Here is a 20,115-nt window from a genome sequence, read left to right as displayed (position 1 = left end):
CTATTTACAATTTCTGCTTCGCCGTCGGTGGTGGAGAAGAACCGGTACAGGGCGGGCGAGGGAGGGGAGCAGGGCTTTCGTTTTGTCTCTGCCAGAAACGAGCCTGGCAAAAAAGAACAAGACGGAGGGGGCAAAAAGGGCCGCCTGGCCTGCGTGGCAGCCTGTGGCGCTCGGCACGAATGTCACAGCGAGGTAAGAGCAGCAGTGGGACAGCACGGACGAGCGGCACCCGCAGCCCCAGGCCGCGCTGCTGCATCGCAGGGTCCTGCTCGATAAGGCCAAGGCCCTGCAAAGGCCCCGGGGAGGCGAGCGGTGGGGAGGCCGGGTCGCGCTGTGGCCTTGCTCCTTTATTTTCTTCTCCCTTCTGTGGCAAAACGGAAGGGGCTGGAGAGTGCCGGAGCTGGTCGGGGTGCGGGGAGCTGGGGGGCAGGTGAAAATAGGTCTGGCCTGCAGGAAGGAGGGATCAGGACAGGGGGGGCGATTTAACCGAGAATGATGGGGGAGGGCGGAAAAAAAATTCAATGCTGGAGCCCTGATTTTTGGACTCCTACATGAGCTTGCAACTGGCAGGGGCCAGGCCAGGGACACGAATCACTCCTGAGTAGTGCGGAGAGGCAGAGATGGGCACAGCCCCCCCTGACTGCGCCGGGACACGACGGGGCCCAACTCGGTTGGAGGGAGACATGCGATTTTTGGGGGCTGCTATTTCACGTGCTGCGCTGTGGCTTTTCGAAACAAGGCAGGTTATTTCGAAAAGTTTTGGGGCCAGGTTGTCGGCGAAATTGAGCTTGCGATTGGCAGAAGAGCTCTGCCGAAGGGAAAGGCAAAGAGCGGCGCCGGTGACCTCCCCTCTCCCCCCGCAGCAGTTTATGTAGTGCGAGCGCACGGAGTAGCTCCCTCGGGGAGCCCGTGCCGGCGGCCTGCAGTGCCACTCGCGGATGGAGCCGTGTCAACACCAGCTCCCATTTGCTGACACCTTTTGCCGGGATTGGGAATGGCCTGCAAAGGCGGGCGAGAGTTTAAATGGGAATAAGCGTGTAATCGCCGCTCGCCAGACGCCCCCCAGCTCGAGCGCGTATTTACTGCAGAGCTGCCAAAGTAAACGAGCCCGCTGCCCTTTATTCCGGACCGGTGCGGCTCGGCCGTGGCGGGATGCCGCCCGCCGAGGGCCGGAGCCGGCAGCGGAGCTCCGGCGCCGGGCGGAGGAAGGTCGGCGCGGAGGGCGATGCTCGGGCAGGCACCCACGGCGCGGGGGGACGCTGCCGCTTTTGCTGGTGGAGCAGGGATTTGGGGGGTCCCCGGTGCATAAATCCCCCCTGGAGGCACCGCACCCGCACGCAGAGGCCTCGCAGCACGTACGCAGCCTCTGCACGTCCTGGCTGCTGCTGTGGGCCGGCGAGGCGACGTGTGGGCCCCAAAGTTGGGCTGCTTGTCTTTTCCTCCCAGTTGCTTCCCCGGCTGGCTGGGTCGGCCGCGGGGAGGGAGCGGGAGCGTCTCTCCTCCCGCACCCGGAGCCGCCGCAAACGCTCCAAGCTGCCCTTGGGGGCAAAACCCCGCCGAGCGGGGAGGGCTCCCTTCTCCCGTGGCCTCTCCCAGCCGCCGGAGGAGCGAGGCTCAGGCCCGGCCGGCTCTGCTTTTCCCCCGGCCTGGCCTGAAGCAGGGGAAGCCCGGAGAGGCGAGGCTGGGGCAGGCCGAGGGGCAGCGGGGCTCGCTGGGCGGCCGGGAGGCAACGCAGACCCCGGCCCGGCCGCCAGCTCCTGCGCTCCGACACCGGAGAGCCCCGCTCGGCCGGGAGACAGCAGAGGCCTTTCCTGCCGCTTTGGAGAGCCAAGATAGCGCCTGCCTCGCTGCCCTTTCCCCCCCCCCCCCCCCGCCCTTTTCTCCCTCCCCTTTGCTTTCCCATTCATTTCTGCGGGGCCGCTGTATTTATTTATTTAATTCGGCGCTCGCCGGTTTTATTTATTTCTGGCGAAGAGGCGGCTAACAAGTAGCTGGAAGCACTGGCCAATATTTAACTAAGATGGCTGGCCATCAGGTCCCTTTTGTTTGCTTGCAAATTAATCATCCAGCGCGCAGTCGGCGCCAGGGTAGATTTATCACACGCAGGAGGGGGAACGAGGCGGCCGAGGGGAGACAAAGACTGTTCGCACCTTCCCGCTTTTGATCTCCGATTAGCGCAGCCTCCCTTCATAATACGAGTCTCCGGGGGGCTTCGCCGCGGAGGTCACTCGGAGCCGGCGGAAGTTTCCTGCCATTAGGCAGCCGCTGGCACCGGGAATCGCGCGCGGCGAACGGCTGCTCGTCCGCGGGGTGCGCGGCGCGGACACGCGTGGGGCCGCCGCGCTGCAGCCGCGCCGGTGCCGCTGGCTTCTGGAGGCCGCCGGGTGCCCGTGGCGGGTTTATTGAGGAGGGCGCGTTGGGGGCTTGGGGGTCCCTATCGCGGCGGGGGCCGCGGCCTGGTCCCTAGCAGAGGTCCCTAGAGAGGGACCGCCCCCCCCTCCGTGGGTGAGCGGCTGCGAACGGCAGCCGAGCGCTGCCGGGGCATCCCAGCTCCTGCCTCCGTAAAACACATCAGACCCCCCCCTCTATCTTTCCCCCGTCCTCTTTGAACGCTCCTGCTTCCTCCCCTCCCTCCTCGTGCCCCCCCGCCCACCACCGAAGGGGAGATATTTTGGTGGATGCAGAGCGAGCCTAGACGCTGGTTCCTGCGGGGACTTCACCAGCCTGGCGCCAAGCGCTCTTAGCCATGTGCGTCAAAAATGCAGCGCCGCAGAGCTAATCGCTTTAGAGGCTCCGCGCCCGCTCCGCGCCTCCTCGCCCCCCCGCGGCCCCAGCGCGGGGGCTGGGGGCACCCGCGCCCCCCCCCCACCCCGGGCGGCTCGGCCCCCCCCGGCGCCGGGATGCGCCGCCCGCCCCGCGCGTCCGCGTCCGCCCCCGCCACGCACGGCCGCCGCCCGCGGCACCGGTCTGCCCAAAACGCGGGTCCCGCCCGGCTTCTTCCTCCCGCCTCCTCCGCGGGGCTGCGCGGGCAGCGCCCACGCGTGACGCGGGCACGGGGTGTGTGTGGGGGGGCGCTGCTGCCGCTGCCGGCGCCCTCGCGGCGGACGGGGCGGAGGTGACGCCCCGCGTTTGGGGCTGCCGAGCCCCCCCCGTGCCCCCCCCGCGGCGCTGCCCCGCCGCCGCGGCCCCGGCGCAGGCAGAGCGGCGCGGCGCGGCTCCTCCCCGCACGGCGTGGAAGGGGAGGGCTGCCCGGCGTAACCCTGTCGGCGCCGCAGCGCCTCGGCGCCCGCGCTCCCTCCCCGCTTCCGAGGAAGGAAAGAAAGGAAAGAAAAGAAAAGAAAGGAAAGAAAAACCCTCCCGGTTTGCAGCCCCCCCCTCCCTTTTCCCCGGCCGCCCCGGGGCAAAGCGCGGGCGCGGGGCTCCGTGCGGCCGCGGCCCGGCGCGACAACAGCAGCAGCAGCAACAACAACAATAATAACAATCGCAATACTAATCGCAATAATGATAATCGCAATAAAAATAGTTCTAATAATGATAAGAGCGGCGGCAGCGGCGGCGGCTCGGGCACAGGGCGGCGGGGCCGCTTCTGCCCCAGCCCTGCCGGGAGAGGAGGCTGCGGCCAGCGAGGCCTCGGCCCCGTTTCGCGTTTAAAGAAAGCAACTTTCGGGGGGGGGGGGGAAGAGGGGGCGGCGGGGAAGGGGGGGCTTGGCACCGGCGGCGGCGGCCCGAGCGGGGCGGCGGGGAGCGGCCGGCGGCGGCGGCGATGGGCGTGCGGCGCGGCGGAGCCCGCGCCCGCCGGAGGTGGGTACGGGGGGGGGGCACCGGGGGGGGGGGCGCGGCGTGTCCCGTACGTCCCCCCCCAACACCGAGGGAGCGGGGGGGGGGGAAAGAAGGGGGGGCACCCCGGCGCGCTGGAGCCCCCCCACCCGCGGCCGCCCCGCGTGGACGAGCCCCCCCGTCCCCCCCCCGCGCTCCTACCGGCGGCGGCGGCCGGGGCAGCAGCCGGCGGCGCCGGGAGCCGCGCAGCGGGGCGGCGGCACGGGGGGCGCGGCGGCCCTCTCCCCCCCTCGAGGCGGCCGCCCGCCCGCCCCCTCCCTCCCCCCCTCGCCCCCTCCCTCCCTCCCGGCGCCGTGACATATTCACACGGCCGCGGCCCGCGCGCCGCTGCGCTGCAGCGTTGCCGTTCCCGACACCTTCTTTTTATAACTCGGCGCCGGCCCCGGCCGCGGCCGCCGCGCCGACCCCGCCTATGGAGCCGCTCAATTGGCCCGGGAGCGCCACCGAGCCAATCACGGAGGCGGCGGCTGCGCCCTGAGCCCAGCACATCCCGCAGCGCGCGGCGCCCCGCGCAGAGCCGCGGCCCGACCCGACCCGCCGGCCGCAGCCGCGCTGCGCTCCGCTCCGCTCCCCCGCCCTCCCCTCGCCTCGCCGCCGTGCGCCTTCCCTCGCCCCTTTCGCTGCAAGGGGAAGCTAGTGCGTAATCCTTCCTTTCTTTTTTTTTTTTTTAAGGCAGAGTGAGAGAGAGCAGGGAAAAATAAAGAGGAGGAGGGTGGAAGTGGAAGGAAGAAGAGCTGCCGATGGCAACCGCGGCGCCCTGAGCGGCTCCCGCCCGGCGCGGCGCGAACGCCGCTTCCCTGCCGGCTCCCTGCCTTCGCCGCCGGCCGCCGAGGAGCCCCGCGGGGGCGCCGGGGGGGCCCCGCCGCTCCCGGCTCTGCCGCCCTCCCCAGCCGCCGCTCTGCAGCCTGACCGCGCGGAGGAAAGGTGGAGGGGCGGGGGGGCGGGGGGGGGGAGAGACAGCCGCCCCGGCAGACGAGCCCGCTTGCAGCCGCCACCCTCCGCAGCGAAGGACGAGCGGGGGGATTGAGGGCCGGAGAAAAAAGAAGAAGAAGAAAAAAAAGGATCTCGCTTGGTTCGGCCCTTCCGCGGCGCCGGGAGCAGACAGCGGACCCCGTGGATTTTTTTTTCCCCCTCCCTTCTTCGGCGCTTCTTTTCAATCGCAAGGACACAGGAAAAAAAAACCCACAGAGACAGAACAAAAAAAAGCAAGACTGATAATGAACAGTCCTGTTAATCAGCTGTCCCGGGCGCTGGGGACGTGCCCCGGCTCGGGCCGTTGCGGGCTGTAGCAGTTCTGCCTCTGCCCCACGCGCTGTGCTGCCCAGCGCTTGTCCCCCCGCCCTGCTTTTGGTGCTCTGTTGCTGTTGTTGTTATTATCTTAATTTTTCTTCTCCGTGATGTGCTGTTAGAAACCACTCCAGGACTACTCCAGCAGTAGGAAGACCGAGGAGTGGAGTGGATGAATATACCGATGAGAGATCCAGTGATCCCTGGGACGAGCATGGCTTATCATCCCTTTTTACCTCACCGGGCACCGGACTTTGCCATGAGCGCCGTGCTGGGACACCAGCCGCCCTTCTTCCCGGCTCTGGCTTTGCCTCCCAACGGGGCGGCCGCCCTTTCGCTGCCCGGGGCTCTGGCTAAACCGATTATGGATCAGTTGGTTGGGGCTGCAGAGACTGGTATCCCCTTTTCTTCCCTGGGCCACCAGGCAGCAGCCCATCTGCGGCCTTTAAAAACTCTGGAGCCAGAAGAAGAGGTGGAAGATGACCCGAAAGTGCATCTGGAAGCCAAAGAGCTTTGGGAGCAATTCCATAAAAGAGGCACGGAGATGGTGATTACCAAATCGGGAAGGTAGGTCTGGGTCTGGGTTTCATGCCTTTTCTCACCCCCACCCCTCCACCCCCGGTCTCTGCACCCTACCGCTCTGCTCCGAAAAGGAAGGCTCTTTTGCCAGCGACTTCCTCCATAAAACGCGTTTCATCTGGAATTATGCAAAGTTTCAGGCAGCCGAAGAGCTGGGCACGTATCGGGCACCGCACTCCCGGAGAGACCGAGCTGCTGAGCCGCGAAGCGTCTCGGTGCAGGACGTGCGCGGAGGGGGCGAGAGGGGCCGATCGTGCTTCGGTAGCTTAGCACTTTCTGGAGACCGCTGGTAGCAGAAGGAAAATAATTTGGGAATGGAGCTGGCCTGATTTCAGCCTTGCTACATGTAGTTTTGCTTCCTGAAGGGGAAGAGGAAAGGGAAAAAAAAAACAAAGAAAAATATTTGGCGAGGCATATCTGTGTTAGTGAAGTAGTAACTGCAGGAGGGCGAGATATATTCACTTTATCAGTTGCTTCGCTTGTGCCTCTGTTTCTGCTGCGAGCTGGGCATGCATTTGTGCTGACTAATTGCATTTGTAAATGCATGGAAAAACTGATAAAAAGATGTACCCACGGCACAGCTCCTGCCCTCAGTTCTGGGGAAGATTTTGCAACTACTTCAGAAATGCGCGGCGTGTTTATCCCCTCGGTGCGTATTTATATAACCTTCCCGCGTGAATGAATGAGCGTGCACGGCGCACATACCCCCTGCTTTTCTGCGTTTTATAGGTTTACCTATTCGAGCTCTCTCTCGGCGTTTGCTGCTAGCAGACATCTGTGCTCTTTTACAACTCTGCCTATCGATGTGATGACATGCAGCTAGCCAAGTGTTTGCACTTCGCCGTTTTTATAACACGCCGTCCTCTGAACGCAGCGAGCGATCCGCGTGCGATCTGCCGGGAGAGCGACTCGAGCACGGCGCTCCTCAAAAGTGTCCTCGGACGCCCGTAGTCCCCTTCCCGCTTCCCCTGCTTGTCCCGCACCGCTTGCAGGCTACAGGCTCGGCGGAAACCCCGGAGCAGGGAGGGACAAAATCCCCTGGCCCATTTTTCCGCCTTTCCTCGCTTTTCTCTGCTAATTGTGGTCAAAAAAAGTTTTGTGCGAAAGCCTCGACCGAGTTTCAGGCGCTCTTACATGTTGCAAAGTCATGTGTTTCCTTTTAAGTTGAGATTGCCGAATGCCAACCACCCGATATAATAAACAGCAAATTTGTGGTATCCTGTTGCAGTTTCGAGCGGGACTTGGGAGCAGGGGGGACTGCGGTTTGCAGCGAGCCCGGTGCACAAATAGATCCAAATAGATCACCGTACCCTGGGACGCTGCGGCACGGTGAAACTCCTAGCACCCTCCCTGTGGGGTTATTTTCCTCCTCCACTGAGTAAAAGCCGCCCCCCCCCCCCCATATCGATGAGGAAGGTTATAGGAAGGCGGAATATTTCTATATCGGAGCCCTGTCCCTCCGCATTGCTTTGCTGAGCGGGTAAAAGGGAAATACTGAGCGCTCTTAGCGACCCAGATGAGCCTTTGCTGTTCAGGAAGGGAAGAGGGTAGGTGCCTGCTGACTTCTAGGGAATAGGCACCTCTCCCTGCTCCATGCCGTCCGAGGGACATTTTCCTCTCGAAACTCCTAAGCGTCTGAAAAATCTTGTCGCCGGGCCTGGCGGGGAGGGGGGGGGGGAATTTTTTTGGTGTGTGTGGGGGAGTTTTCTGCTTCTCAGAACCGAAGCGATTGCTTGGTAGATGCGGCACGGAGCTGCAGGAGCTGACTTACACTGTAATTTTTTTTCCCCCGTCTTGTCTTTTCTTTATCCCCCCTCTCCCTCTCTCTGCCCATAGGAGAATGTTTCCTCCATTTAAAGTGAGATGCACTGGACTGGATAAAAAGGCCAAGTACATTTTATTGATGGATATTGTGGCGGCTGATGATTGTAGGTACAAATTCCATAATTCCCGGTGGATGGTAGCCGGCAAAGCTGACCCTGAAATGCCAAAGAGGATGTACATCCACCCGGACAGTCCGGCCACCGGCGAGCAGTGGATGTCCAAAGTCGTCACTTTTCACAAGCTGAAGCTGACTAACAATATCTCTGACAAGCACGGATTTGTGAGTGCCTTTTCCGCGGTCCTTCCCCCCTCGCTTTCTCGCTGCCTCGCGTTAGTCTGGGGCTTGCACGGCTTCTCCCCCGGCCGAGCCCCCGGAGGAAAAGGCGCCCGGGCGCCGAGCCGGCGCCGCAGCCCGGCTGCACCCGGCTTTTGAGCTCGGGCGTAATAAATCGGTGGAAAATGAGGAGCAAAGCGTCCTCCCCACGCGCTCCGGCGACCTCCCTCTGGCCGCTTTATACTACTCCTTTAACGTGCTTTCGCTGAAGTCAGTATTAAACAACTGAGCTGATCGTCTAACCTTTCCAAAGCCCAGTCCGTGCCGTTCAATATTGACTTTAGACATACATTTCGAGCATAGCATAACTCGGTATTTCTTAGAGCTGTGTTCACTTTATAGAGAGATTTTTTTTTAATGAAGACGATCGCACTTTTAGGCATAGGAAAATGAAATGCATATGTGTAGAAAGGGCTTAAAGGCCTAAGTATGCAAACATTTAAATTTATATTAATCTGGATAATGTAAAGCAAGCCGGAGTGAAAATAAACAGGAACCAAAATCAGAGGTCAAGTTGCCCATTCATGTCTATCCACTCCTTTACATTTACTGGGTGTGCAGAGATAAAATCCTCCCCTAAGAGCGAAATCAAACAAACCTGCTGATAAGTGCTTGGATGATCCTTGCCATTTCTTTCTGTTCCTGGGAAAGATCCTGCCGCGGAGCCGGGGGTGCTGGTGGCGGCCGCGGTCGGGGGATCTCTAATGTGCTGAAGATTGCATTTGCTGGCTGTGATTTGATTAGACGATACATTTTTGCCTTTCGCAGAAGGCCTTAAGTGGATTGGGGCAAGCAATTAGAGCGAGCAGAGGCGCTTGTGTTGTTGTTGCTATTGTAGTGCCTGATGCTATTTTATTTTTTCCTACCTTTTTTACGTTGAAATCCGAATACATTTCATCCGGAGCCCAAACAGTTGTGTCCCCCCACCCGGAAGAAATCGCTGTTGGGATATTAACCCCCCCCCCCTTAGATATGGAGAGTGGAGGGTCTGACTCGGGCGGGCTGTAGCTGTCATGGCTTTTTGGTGGATGCTGTAAGGCGTGTGTGTGTGTGTGTGTGTGTGTGTGTGTGTGTGTGTGTGTACGTGTGTGCGCGCGTGTTCGGAGTGCGTGTGCGGCGGGGAGGAGGAGTGAGGGCAGGAGGAAGCGGGGAAGGAGCTGGGGGGAGGCGCCGGCGCCCCGGCCGGGTGCGGGGCTGCTGCTGACCTGCCTGTGTTGCTTCCCCCGCGCTGCCGCGGCGGCTCGCCCGGCCCGGCCCGGCTGCCCCTCCGCAGACCATCTTAAACTCCATGCACAAGTACCAGCCCCGCTTCCACATCGTCCGAGCGAACGATATCCTCAAGCTGCCCTACAGCACGTTCCGGACCTACGTTTTCCCGGAGACGGAATTCATCGCAGTGACCGCATACCAGAATGATAAGGTAAGGAGATTAAGAAAGGATTTGTTTTACGTGTTTTGGCTTTTGAGAGAGCTTTTCCCCTGCATTGTTCCCTTCAAAATCACGACGCCCGCCTCTACCCCCTCTCTCCTCCCTTCCCTTTTGCCCCAAACGGGTCGCTCCGTCGAGGGGGCGCTGGGGCGGGGGGTGCCCCCGACCCCCACCCCGCGGCCCCCTGCTCGGGAGGTGTGATTTAAAGGAAGGGTGCCGAGGTCTGCGGGGTGGGGGGTCCTTAGGGTGTTTTTTTTTCTCCTTCCCCGGTGTGGGGGGAAAGGGAGCAGGATGGGGTGGGGAGCGCTGCTTTCGGTGTGGATTTAATCTAAGACGCATCAGAAAAAGAATCGGATCCGTGTGTCGAAAGACAGAGGGGGGAGAGCAGCGTGGTTGGAGATTTTGTAATTCTTCCTGGCCTTTGTGCTGTTTTAGCTCCTTTAACAGCAATTGGCAATAAGGCTGGAGCACACGTCTGGTTCCTATTATTATTATATTATGATTTTTTTTTGTATCCTGCAGTGTTTTATTATTTTTTGTGGTGGAGAAATATGCTCTGATCAGAGAGGGGTATCTCGCTCGAGTTTAGCTGGAAGGTCTAAACGAGGCAGTGTGAGAAAGTTTGCAGCGCTGCAGACGCTGCCTTCCCACTTCTGCCAGTTTATTGTCGCTCGCTGCGAAGGTGGTACATTTGGGCGACCGGCAAATGGTGAATTTACGATAATTAAGTCAAGTGGAAGGAAGCGAAGGAGCCAAAAGGGTTTTTTCTTTTTTATTTTTCGGTCTATAAATTGTAACTTTGCGTGCGGGTGAGCTGGAGGGAAGGGTCGGGGGGGGCGCGGTGCCCGCTCGCCGCGGCTTCGCCCTGTGACCCCTCGCGGTGGAGACTCGGGGGGCGCAGAGGGGGGTCTTCACCCCCCCCGTCGGCGTTGCAAAGCCCGTCCTCCCTCGGGGCTGGGGCAGCTTTGCCGGCTCCCTGCGGCCGGGCGTTTTGAAGGAAGCGGGAGGAAAATGCGTGTGCGGAGAGCAGACTTTGCTTCGGGACTTCGCAGCAGGGCTGTGCGCTGCGGTCTCTCAGCTGGGGCCGGCTCGCTTGAAGGGCAGGAATAAACCTATTTGTCTTATTGCCATGAAATCGCGGAGAAAGCGCCCCGGGAGAGCGCGCAGGGGCCGCGGCCCCGGCGGCATCGGCGCGGTCTTGCCGGGAGGTCAGAAGGCGAAGCCGGATCACCTGGATTAAAAGTCCTGCTAGTTTGCAGCGGTGGCTTTTTTCCCCCCGTGCGGTCGCCTGATCCCCTGGGCGTGTGTGCGGGGGGGCAGGTGGGGGTAGCTCGGCCGCTGCCGCCGCTCCTGCGCGGAGTTGCAGCGGGGCAGAAGCCGCCTCTCCGGGCTCTCGCTCCCCGCTCAGATCGGAGGCAGCAGGGTTTGCACGGCGAATGAACCCATCGGCCGGCCGGGAATTAAAAAAGCGACCCCCCCCCCCGCCCCCTGCGCCGGCCCGGCCGCCCGCGCCGTCGGGATGCGGCTCCGCGCTGCTGCGCGCAGCCTCCGCGGCTCGCTCCGTCCCGCCACGGGCCTCGAAACGCGCAGGGGGACGCGGATCAGCGAACATCTCCCGCGATAGCCCGCACCCCCCCCTCCTCCCGGGGACAGCCTCGAAAACTTTTTTTTCCCCGTAAAATCGACTCGGTCCTGGCACCCCCAGCGCCCCAGCGCGCACACACCCCCGGAGCCTAATGCGATTATATAAAGCATTTTATTATAGCGAGGGGGGTGGGCATGATTCCTCTGCGGTTTAATTATGGCATTTAAAGAGTCGAGGCGCGAGCATAGCTTGCATAGATAGCATTGCACGGCCGAATTAGTGCCGGCGCGGGGCTGGCGGGGGGGGACGGCTGCGGGGAGCCGCGCAGGCGGCCCGGGAAAAGCCGGGATTCACCCCAAATCGAGCACCTCTGCCCCCGGCCCCGCGCGCGGTGTCTCTGCTCTTCCAGGGCTGACGCCTGGCTCGGCGACCAGGGGAGAGGGCTTTTTTTTCCCCCCTAAATCTACTCGCCTTATTTCCACCCCAGTCCCCTACCTTTTTTTTTTTTCTTTCCTCCCTGTAGATAACTCAATTAAAAATTGACAACAACCCCTTCGCCAAAGGTTTTCGTGACACCGGCAATGGAAGGAGGGAGAAGAGGTGAGTCTGCAAGGATCACGCACAGGCGCCTCTTCGGGGTTGATGTGCGCAAAGCTCCGAACATGACCGGAGGTCAAAATCCCGCCTCGTTTCCCCCAGACCACACTCCCCCCCGCCAAAATTAATAAGGATCTTGTCGTTAATAACGCCAAACTGATTGCACGTGAGCCGGTCGTGCTTTCCGCATTTGCTTTTTACACCACACTGGGCGGCTGGAGAAAGTGGTGTTGGTGCATTAAGAGAAAGATGGCAAATATCACTGGAGAAAGAAGTTTCCCTTAAAATTTTGGCAGGAATATTGCACCATGGTTTCTACCTGGCACTGAGAAACAGGGAGGAGTGAGGGCAGAGCTGGTCGCTGGTTGACTTTCCTCTGGCATTTTCCTGGGAACTCTCCTGAAAAGACTAGAGTATGGAGGGGAAAAATATAAATAAACTTTTTTGACAGAGGTGTCCTTTGAATACGGAAGCAATTCTTTATTTTTCCAAAAGCAGCAGGACAGTTTGTGCCGCAGGTAGAAAGATGGACAGCACTAAGTGTGACCCAAGATTTTTTATATGTATATATTACAGGAAATAGAGAAGGGGATGGTTCTTATTTATATTTTTAATGGGCTATATGTCTTTGCTTTGTTTTGTTAGAGAAGACAGGATATTTTAGCCATTTGCACTCAGTTTTAGATAATGAATAAATCTGTTCCTTTTAAAAAAAAGAAGTAAAGCAAAACAGGAGGCCTTTCTGCCTGCCCAGCACACCACACGCACACACACGCGCACACACACGCACATGCCAGCGCCTCTGTCCGTCAGCGTGAAAATAAAGCCAATGCTGGAGCCACAGGACGGAAATGATTTCTAATTTCTCTCTAAATATAAATAGATTTTACTCCGGGTTAATTGTTGGCGAAAAGATTACATAAAGTGCCTAACAAAATAACCACTTCCTAGCAATCTTAGCAACCATTAAGATGGCTCATATCTCGGGGACATCCTCGCGTTTTAAAAGCAAAGCTCCGGGGACAGGTTCCCGCTCCCCGCCGCCCCCTCGCCAGCACGCTCTGCCCCGGCCCCCCAGCAGCGTGTGACCCCCCCCCCCGCCCCCGAGAAGTGGGGTCCCCCCCGGCAGCCTGGGGTCGGTGAGCAGCTCCCCCAGGCAGGTTGAGCTCTGCCCTCGGGTTCCCGCGGGGGGCAGCGGGGCCCTGGCCCCCCCTCAGCCCCGTCTCCCTGCAGGAAGCAGCTGACCCTGCAGTCCATGCGGGTGTACGACGAGCGGCAGAAGAAGGAAACCGCCACCTCGGACGAGTCTTCGAACGAGCAGACGGCCTTCAAGTGCTTCGCGCAGGCCTGCCCGGCCGCGCCGTCCGTGGGCACCTCCAGCCTCAAGGGTGAGCGCCCCGCGCAGCCGGCACCCCGCTCCCCTGGGCAGGGGGGGGCCCTGCCTCGGCCCCGCGCGAGGAGCTAGGCCTTCGGGGTGGGATCCGTGCTGGCTGGTACATGGTTTTTCATTCTTTCACCCTTTCTCTCTCTCTTTTTTCTTTTTCTCTCTTTCTCTCTCACTTTCTCTCTTTCTCTCTCACTTTCTCTCTTTCTCTCTCACTTTCTCTCTTTCTCTCTCACTTTCTCTCTTTCTCTCTCACTTTCTCTCTCATGCTTTCTTTCTTTCTCTTTCTTTCTCACTCCTCTCCCACTCTCTCTCTCCTTCTCCCACTCTCTCTCTTACTTTCTTACTTTCTCTTTCTCCCTCTCTCTCTTTCTCTCTTTCTCCCTCTCTCATGCTTTCTTTCTCTCTCCCTTTCTCTCTCTCCCTCTCCCACTCTCTCCCTTACTTTCTTTCTTTCTCTTTCTCCCCTACTTTCTCTCTTTCTTTCTTTCTCCCTCTCTCGCTTCCCCTCTCTCTCTGTCCCTCTCTCGCCCTGGCTCCCTGCTGCTGCACGCTCCTTCCTCCCCTCCCCTGGTTCAGAGAGGAGCCAGCTCCGAGGCAAGGGAGCAAAGACAGACCACGGGGCAAAAGTTCAGAACTGGAGTCACTCCATTAATATTCCTCTCTGAATCTGTTAGTAAAGGAAGGATCTTTCCCCTGGATACAGTCCCGAACTTTGTTATAGAAAAGTCGCCCTCGGTTTCTGCCTCTGCGTGCGGGTTAGCGGCTGTCTGCAGCTCTTGGAGATGCATTAATCCAAACGGGGGCGGGGGAGGAGGAAACAACCTTTTTTTGTTGTTGTTGCCTTACGCGTTTGTTTAAAGTCCTGCCGAGCGGAGGGAGGGGAGGGGAGCGGGGAGGGACCCGCGGAGCAGAGCAGCTCCTCGCACCTGGGGCGCTCGATTTGGGAGCCGAAGCGCAGGGGAAATCCAGCGAGGTCGTGCCCGCGTTTGGGCTGGGGGGGTCCGCGGGGTGAGGGGGGCTGGGGGGGAGGCAGGGGTGTTTGAATCCGCCCTGGAAAGGGCTGAACAGTGCGGAAAAGGTCTTTGGAGACACCCGCGGAGGCCCTGGGCGGCGAGCCGTGGCCCTCGCTGGCCCGGCGCTGCCCGGAGGCCCCGGACCCGGCGGGGAGAGCCCGGCCGCCCCCCCGCCGCCCCCGCCGCCCCGCGGCCCGGGCAGTTTTAAGTGCCGCTAATCCGGATTGACCCCGGTGTAGGCGAGAGCGAGCAGCTGGCCCCAGGCCCATCCGGCTGGGGGGTCGCTCCTGCAGGCCTCCGCTTTGTTTCTCCGCCAGTTTTCGGCGCTGTAAAAGTTCAGCTCTCTTGAACGGGGCGGGCGGTGGGAGCCGGGGAATTTATTTAAACAAAAAAAAAAGTATTTATATTTAAATTTCTGGCCGGCCAGGAAGTCTCCCTGCCCCTGCGCTCGGGCCGGCCGGGCTGCGGCGGATCACAGCCCCGGGCTGCCTTTGTCTTGCAGATCTCTGCCCCAGCGAGGGCGACAGCGACGCCGACAGCAAGGACGATCCCCTGCTCGAAGCGAGCGAGTCGGGCAAGATCAGCACGACCACGGCCGGCACCCCTGCGCCGGCCAGCGCGGCGGCGGCCGACGACCCCCGGGAGAAGGGGGGCAGCCCCGCCAAGGGCCACTTCTTCCCCGGGGACTCGGCGGTGAGCAGGAGCCGGGAGAGGCCGGAGAAAGCCCCGCCGGACTCGCGGCACAGCCCGGCTACCATCTCCTCCAGCACCCGGGGGGGCGGCCTGGGCGGCGAGGACCTCAAAAGCCCCCTCCGGGAAGGCCCCAAAGGCGACGAGACCCGGCTGCTGGGCAAAGAGCCCTTCGCCCCGCTCACGGTGCAGACGGACAGCGCCGCGCACCTGAGCCAGGGCCACCTGCAGAACCTGGGCTTCGCGCCGGGCCTCGCCGGGCAGCAGTTCTTCAACCCGCTGGGCAACGGGCACCCGCTGCTGCTGCACCCGGGCCAGTTCGCCATGGGGGGGGCCTTCTCCGGCATGGCCGCCGGCATGGGCCCCTTGCTGGCCACCGTGTCGGGGGCGTCCGCCGGCGTCTCGGGCCTCGACAGCACCGTCATGGCCACGGCGGCGGCCCAGGGACTCTCGGGAGCGTCGGCGGCCGCTTTGCCCTTCCATCTGCAGCAGCACGTCCTGGCTTCTCAGGTACTTCCCCCCCCTATTCCTCCCCCGTCCTGTCCCAGCAGTGGGGCAGGTCCTGGGGGCTCCCCGCTGTGCCCCCCCCCATAGGCAGCACATCGGGGCAGGGCTTTTCTGCAGGGGCAGACTCCGTTTCTTTTTTTGGGGGGGGGGTGGGAGGGAATTCAGGCGTGTTAAAGCCCCGGACTGGGGGAAGCGGGGGGTGGGGGGGGGCATCTTGAACTCGCTGATCTCTGCCATCCGCCTGCCTTTGCTCTGCTGCTCTCTGCAAAGTTTATGCATGGTGGCCGCAGCCAGACCGCCCCCCCCCCCCCCCCCGGCTTGGCGCTTCCCAAGGGGAGGCCCGGGGCGAGCAGCTCCCGGTGCGGCCGCCGGCGGGGAAGGGGGGTCCCGGCCCCCGGGGCTGCTTTGGCTGCGGGGAGAGCCAGCGCTTCACGGCGGGGGGGGGGGGGGGGATATTTCCCCGTGGAGGAGGAGGAGGAGGAGGAAGCACAGCCTCTCCCTTCATCTCTCCCCCCAGCCACGAGCTGCCCCGGGGGGGCGGCGGCCAGGCCGGCCAGGGCTGCTGTGCGGGCCGGCGAGGGCGGTGCGGGGGGGGCGGTTGGAGGGGGGCTGTTGCCTTTTGGGGGGTCTGCGGATGACTGCGGGTCAGGGAGACCTCGGGGACCTCGGGGGGGGGGGGAGAGCTTGGCGGGGGGGCAGCCCGCTCTGCGTCGCTGCTCAGCCGCCGGGGCGAAGCACTGGGCGGGGGGGGGTCTGTCCGTGTGTGCGTAGCCCCCCGGGTGGGTCGTAGCCAGCGGGCTGTGCGCAGGAAGCGTCGCACAGGCGATAACCTTTTTTTTTTGTTGTTTTCTCTTTTTTCTCCCGCTCCCTGTCGCCCGCCCCCAGGGCCTGGCCATGTCTCCCTTCGGCAGCCTCTTCCCCTACCCCTACACCTACATGGCGGCCGCCGCCGCCGCCTCCAGCGCCGGCTCGGTGCACCGGCACCCCTTCCTCGGCGCCGTGCGCCCGCGGCTGCGCTACAGCCCCTACGCGCTGCCGCTGCCGCTGCCCGACGGCGCCGGGCTGCTGGCCGCCGCCCCGCCCGGGCCCGCCGCCGGCACGGCCGAGGGCAAAGCGGGAGGCCTGGCTGCCAGCCCCGGCGCGGCGGCCGCGGCGGACTCGGCCTCGGAGCTGGCGAGCCGCCCCTCGGCGCTGCCCCCCGCGCTGCCCCCCGCGCTGCCCCCCGCGCTGGCCGCCGGCGCCGCGTCGCTCTCGCCCAAGCTGGGCGCCGACAAGGAGGCGGCCGCCAGCGAACTGCAGAGCATCCAGCGCCTCGTCAGCGGCCTGGAGCCGCGGCCCGACAGAGCCCGCAGCGCCTCCCCGTAGCCGCGGCCCGGGGGCGGCGGCCGCGGCGGGAGGGGCCGCGCCGAGCCGAGCCGGGCCGAGCCGAGCCGAGCCGAGCCGCCCGGTCGCGGGGGTCTGCGCGCCCGCGCTCCTCTCGCTTCTCCACCGTGCAAAACCACAGAAAAGCGAAGTAGAACCAACCAACGAAGAAGAACCCCCCCGCCCCGAGCGGCCGTGCGGCTAAAACCGGAGAGAAGCGATTTTCTTTTTCCTAAAAAAAGAAAGAAAGAAAGAAAGAAAGTATAAGTAACTTGCATATCGGTTCTCCAACCATTGTTTCCTGGACGGGTTGTTAGCGACAACCCTCTTAGTCTATATTAAGGGAAGCTGTGTGTTTCAAATATTATTGTGATGTCCGAGAGCCGGTCGGTGGCTTTTTTGCATGTTCCATAGTAGTCTGCTTTTTTTGGGTTTTATTTTTTATTTCGGTGGGGTTTCGTTGTTTAATTTTTTATGCTTGTTTCAAATCCCAGGGATGAATAATAATAATAATAATAATTAAAACAAAAAAATAAGACCCTCTTCCCTTTACCTGAAACATCCTCCCTGTAGCAACGACAATAAGAAGTGTAGTTGGAAAGGAAAAAAAAGTAAATTTATTTTATCTAAAACCCTCTGTAGCTTGACTGTAGGTTCATCACAGCCTTCCCTCTTTAATTGTATATGCAATAACAAGGTTTAAACATGCTGAGAAGAAGAAAAAAAGCGGACACTATTATTAAAACAAAGTATTTATGTAATTATTTGATAACTCTTGTAAATACGTGGAATATGAATACTCGAAATTAAACTTTAATTTATTGACATTGTACATATCTCTGTAAATACGACTGCAGCTATCTTTTTTCTTCTGTTTTTATTTTTAGTCGTTTTCATTTCAAGTTCGTAATTCCTTTAAACATACGCCCCAACCTAGCAGAACCACCCAGAGGAGAAATCCCGTGATTCCGAGTGCTCACTTTTTAAATTTATGTTCACCGCAGAAAACCTGACCTCGTCCTTTTTAAAAAGAGCCGAATGCAAAAGGCAAAGAAGAAAGAAACAAACAAAAAAAAATCAAAGACCTTAAAAAAAGAAAACGCCATGTGCCATGGTAGCTTTTAATCCTTGATTTCTTCAGTGTTAAAAGTGCTACTTTCGGTATAAAATTTCAACAAGAACGACAAAAAATATATACTTTAATACATGACAACAGGCTTCTCCAGTGGCTTGAGAGAAAAAGATGAAGATTCTAGGATTTTCTTTACTTTGTACTATTTTTTCCCATTTCCTTGGTGTGTCAAAAAACCACGATGGAATTTTACTACTGTGCTTATTGTTGTCTTTGTTTGAGTGAGTGCATATTTTCTTGGCTTGAAAGTCAGGTGCTCAGAGCTGGTTCAAAGGAAAAAAAAATGAAGGTATATTTTGTGTTATATAAATGTTGAGAAGTTTTTCGGTTTTTTTTTCCTTGTAATTTTTTTCCCTTTTAAAAGTCACTGAAGTTTCAATAAATTTTTATTGAAATGTCTTGGGCGTGCTGTGAAATACCTGCATCCCACCCTTCCTGAGAGGCTGCCTGGGAGGATGGGGGTTAAAAGATGCGTCTCCCTCGTCTCTCTTCTCTCCCCCCCCCCCCCCCCCACCCCCTTGCTAATATTAAGATACTTCCCAGGGAACGAGAGGAGCTGGTAGAAACCAGTCCGTCCGCACCAGTGTCGATCGCATCGTTGCTGGGGAAGTACAAGTCTTAAGCAAGCTGTTTAATGTACTTTTTCTCTGTCTCTTTCTCTTTTAAAGTAGCTTCAGAGGCTACTAAGTCACCTCTTTTAATGGAACAATATTAAGTGGCATTTGAAAAGTTAATGAGAATGGCTCAGCTTTGCTTTTATCTATCATAAATTAATAAAGCAAAAGGGAAGGATTAGAGAATAGATGTGTTAAAATTTAATGCAGAGCCCTCCTCCAAAGTTTCCAGGTAAAGTGCTCGTGAGTTGATGGTGTTACTGGGCTCGTTTTTCCCTCTGTCCGGGCAGAGGAATCGGCCTTTCCAGTTATCACCTGGAAATACTTTTGATTTTTTCCCTTTGGAAGCGCCTCTTCTTGCCGTCGGGCCGATGATATACCTTGATATTCAGCTAGAAAACGGCTGAAAGAGGGACACCCGCTCCGGCTGCAGTGTGAACTGTGCAGCCGCTGGTCCGGGAGGTCACTGCGAACAGAAATAAAGCGAGCTGGCGGTCTCTGCCTGCAGCTCTGCCAGTCCGTGATCACATCCTTAAGCAGAACGTATATATTTATCCTCGTTAAAGAGATTTTTTCCCCCTCCTTTCAACAGTTAGTGGCCCATATATTGGCAAGTGATTCATCCTCCGCCAGTAATGCGTGCCGTAAGGATGTACTGCCAGCCCGGGTCCTGCTCTGTGCTCTGCCGGCCCCAGCCCCTGGGTCCTGCGGCGGCCCGACAGAGCGGTGCCGCTGGGAAGGGGCCGGAGAGCTGCTCCTCCCGGGGTCTGGAGCGGCGCCGTCGGGCCCGGCCACCCGGGAGAGCCGCAAACCCTGCCCGGCCTCGCCGCCTCTGCGCGCTGGCGGGTTTTGGGGGGAAATCGCGCAGAGCGGGGACTTTTCCCCCTCCGCCCCCCGCGGCCGCCGCGTCGCGGCTCCGAGGGGCCCCGACGGCAGCGGGACCGGCCGCGCCGGGGGGGGGGGGGGGGGTGAGCGCAGCCCCCCCCGGCCCCGGGCACCCTCCCGGCGTTTGGGGACCCTGACCGCGACCCCCTGCAGGGCACCGCCTGCCTCCCCAGCCGCCCCCCCTGCACACCGCTTTCCCCAGGCAGCTCGGGTCTCTGCTGCCCCTTCATCACGGGGGGTGGGGGGGGTCCTTCGTTTTCAGCCGGGAGGGGAGCGGGGGCCGCATTTGAACCCCGGGGCAGCCTCCGGGCTGGCAGCTGGGGCGGTCGGAGGGGAAAAGGTTGGGGTTTAGCAGCATTTTCTCTCCCTCCCCCGGCCGCGGATGGGCCCAAGGTGAGGGCAGCCGCGCTGCCGGTGCCCCCCCGAGCCGGCCTGTCCGCGGCGGGGCTCCCACGGAAGGGGGGGCGTCGGGGCTGGCGAGAAACAGCGTCTGCAGGAGAGGGGCTGCGGGCTGGGGGGGCCGGAGCCCCAGAGGACGGGTCTGGTTTTCCACCCGGATCCTACGGCAGGGCCGAGGCTGCCTCCTCTCCGAGCTGGCCGGGGGGGCCGTGTGCGCGCCCGCACGGGGGGGGCAAAGCCGGGGGGGAGACAGGGAGACGTCGGGACACGAGGCCGATACCCCGGCGGTGCTGCAAAACCAGCCTTCGGCAACGCTGTGGGACTTTCTCTCGCGTCTCCGGGCCTTAGAGGCGGCGGCGCAGAGGCACCTTCCAGGGCGACACGACCCCCCCGCCGCAGCCCCCTCCATTTGGGTTGTGGGGCAGCCTCTCCTTCCCCCCCCTCCCCAGCTGCTGGGATCCCAGCTCCCTCCCTACACGGAGGGCCCTTTCCGCGGCGGCGGAGGGCGATTGCTGTCGGCCAGGTAACGAGCTGCTGCTGTTCGCTGGGAAGCGGTTCCCGCCCGCTGCCGCCCTTCCCGGCAGCCCGGGAGCCAGGCAGCCTTTCCGCCAGCAGCAGCGCCGGGAGCCCGGCTGCCCCGCGGCTCCTGCAAAG

At 60.6% G+C, this 20,115-nt stretch overlaps 1 protein-coding gene across 1 annotated transcript; it reads left to right on the top strand.

The window, feature by feature from the left end:
• Window positions 1–4,183: 4,183 nt before the first annotated feature.
• On the top strand, window positions 4,184–17,962 carry TBX3 (T-box transcription factor 3). The gene is made up of 7 exons (XM_064522313.1): window positions 4,184–5,691; window positions 7,540–7,807; window positions 9,135–9,281; window positions 11,399–11,475; window positions 12,706–12,860; window positions 14,375–15,072; window positions 15,955–17,962. Exons 1-7 carry the CDS (start codon window positions 5,297–5,299, stop codon window positions 16,432–16,434), a joined length of 2,220 nt encoding a protein of 739 aa, XP_064378383.1. The 5' UTR covers window positions 4,184–5,296; the 3' UTR covers window positions 16,435–17,962.
• Window positions 17,963–20,115: the final 2,153 nt, after the last annotated feature.

Source organism: Dromaius novaehollandiae, chromosome 17 (assembly GCF_036370855.1).
Source record: "Dromaius novaehollandiae isolate bDroNov1 chromosome 17, bDroNov1.hap1, whole genome shotgun sequence".
NCBI lineage: Eukaryota > Metazoa > Chordata > Aves > Casuariiformes > Dromaiidae > Dromaius > Dromaius novaehollandiae.
The sequence above is the reverse complement of the archived record's forward strand: the minus strand, read 5'-3'. Positions and strand labels throughout refer to the sequence as shown.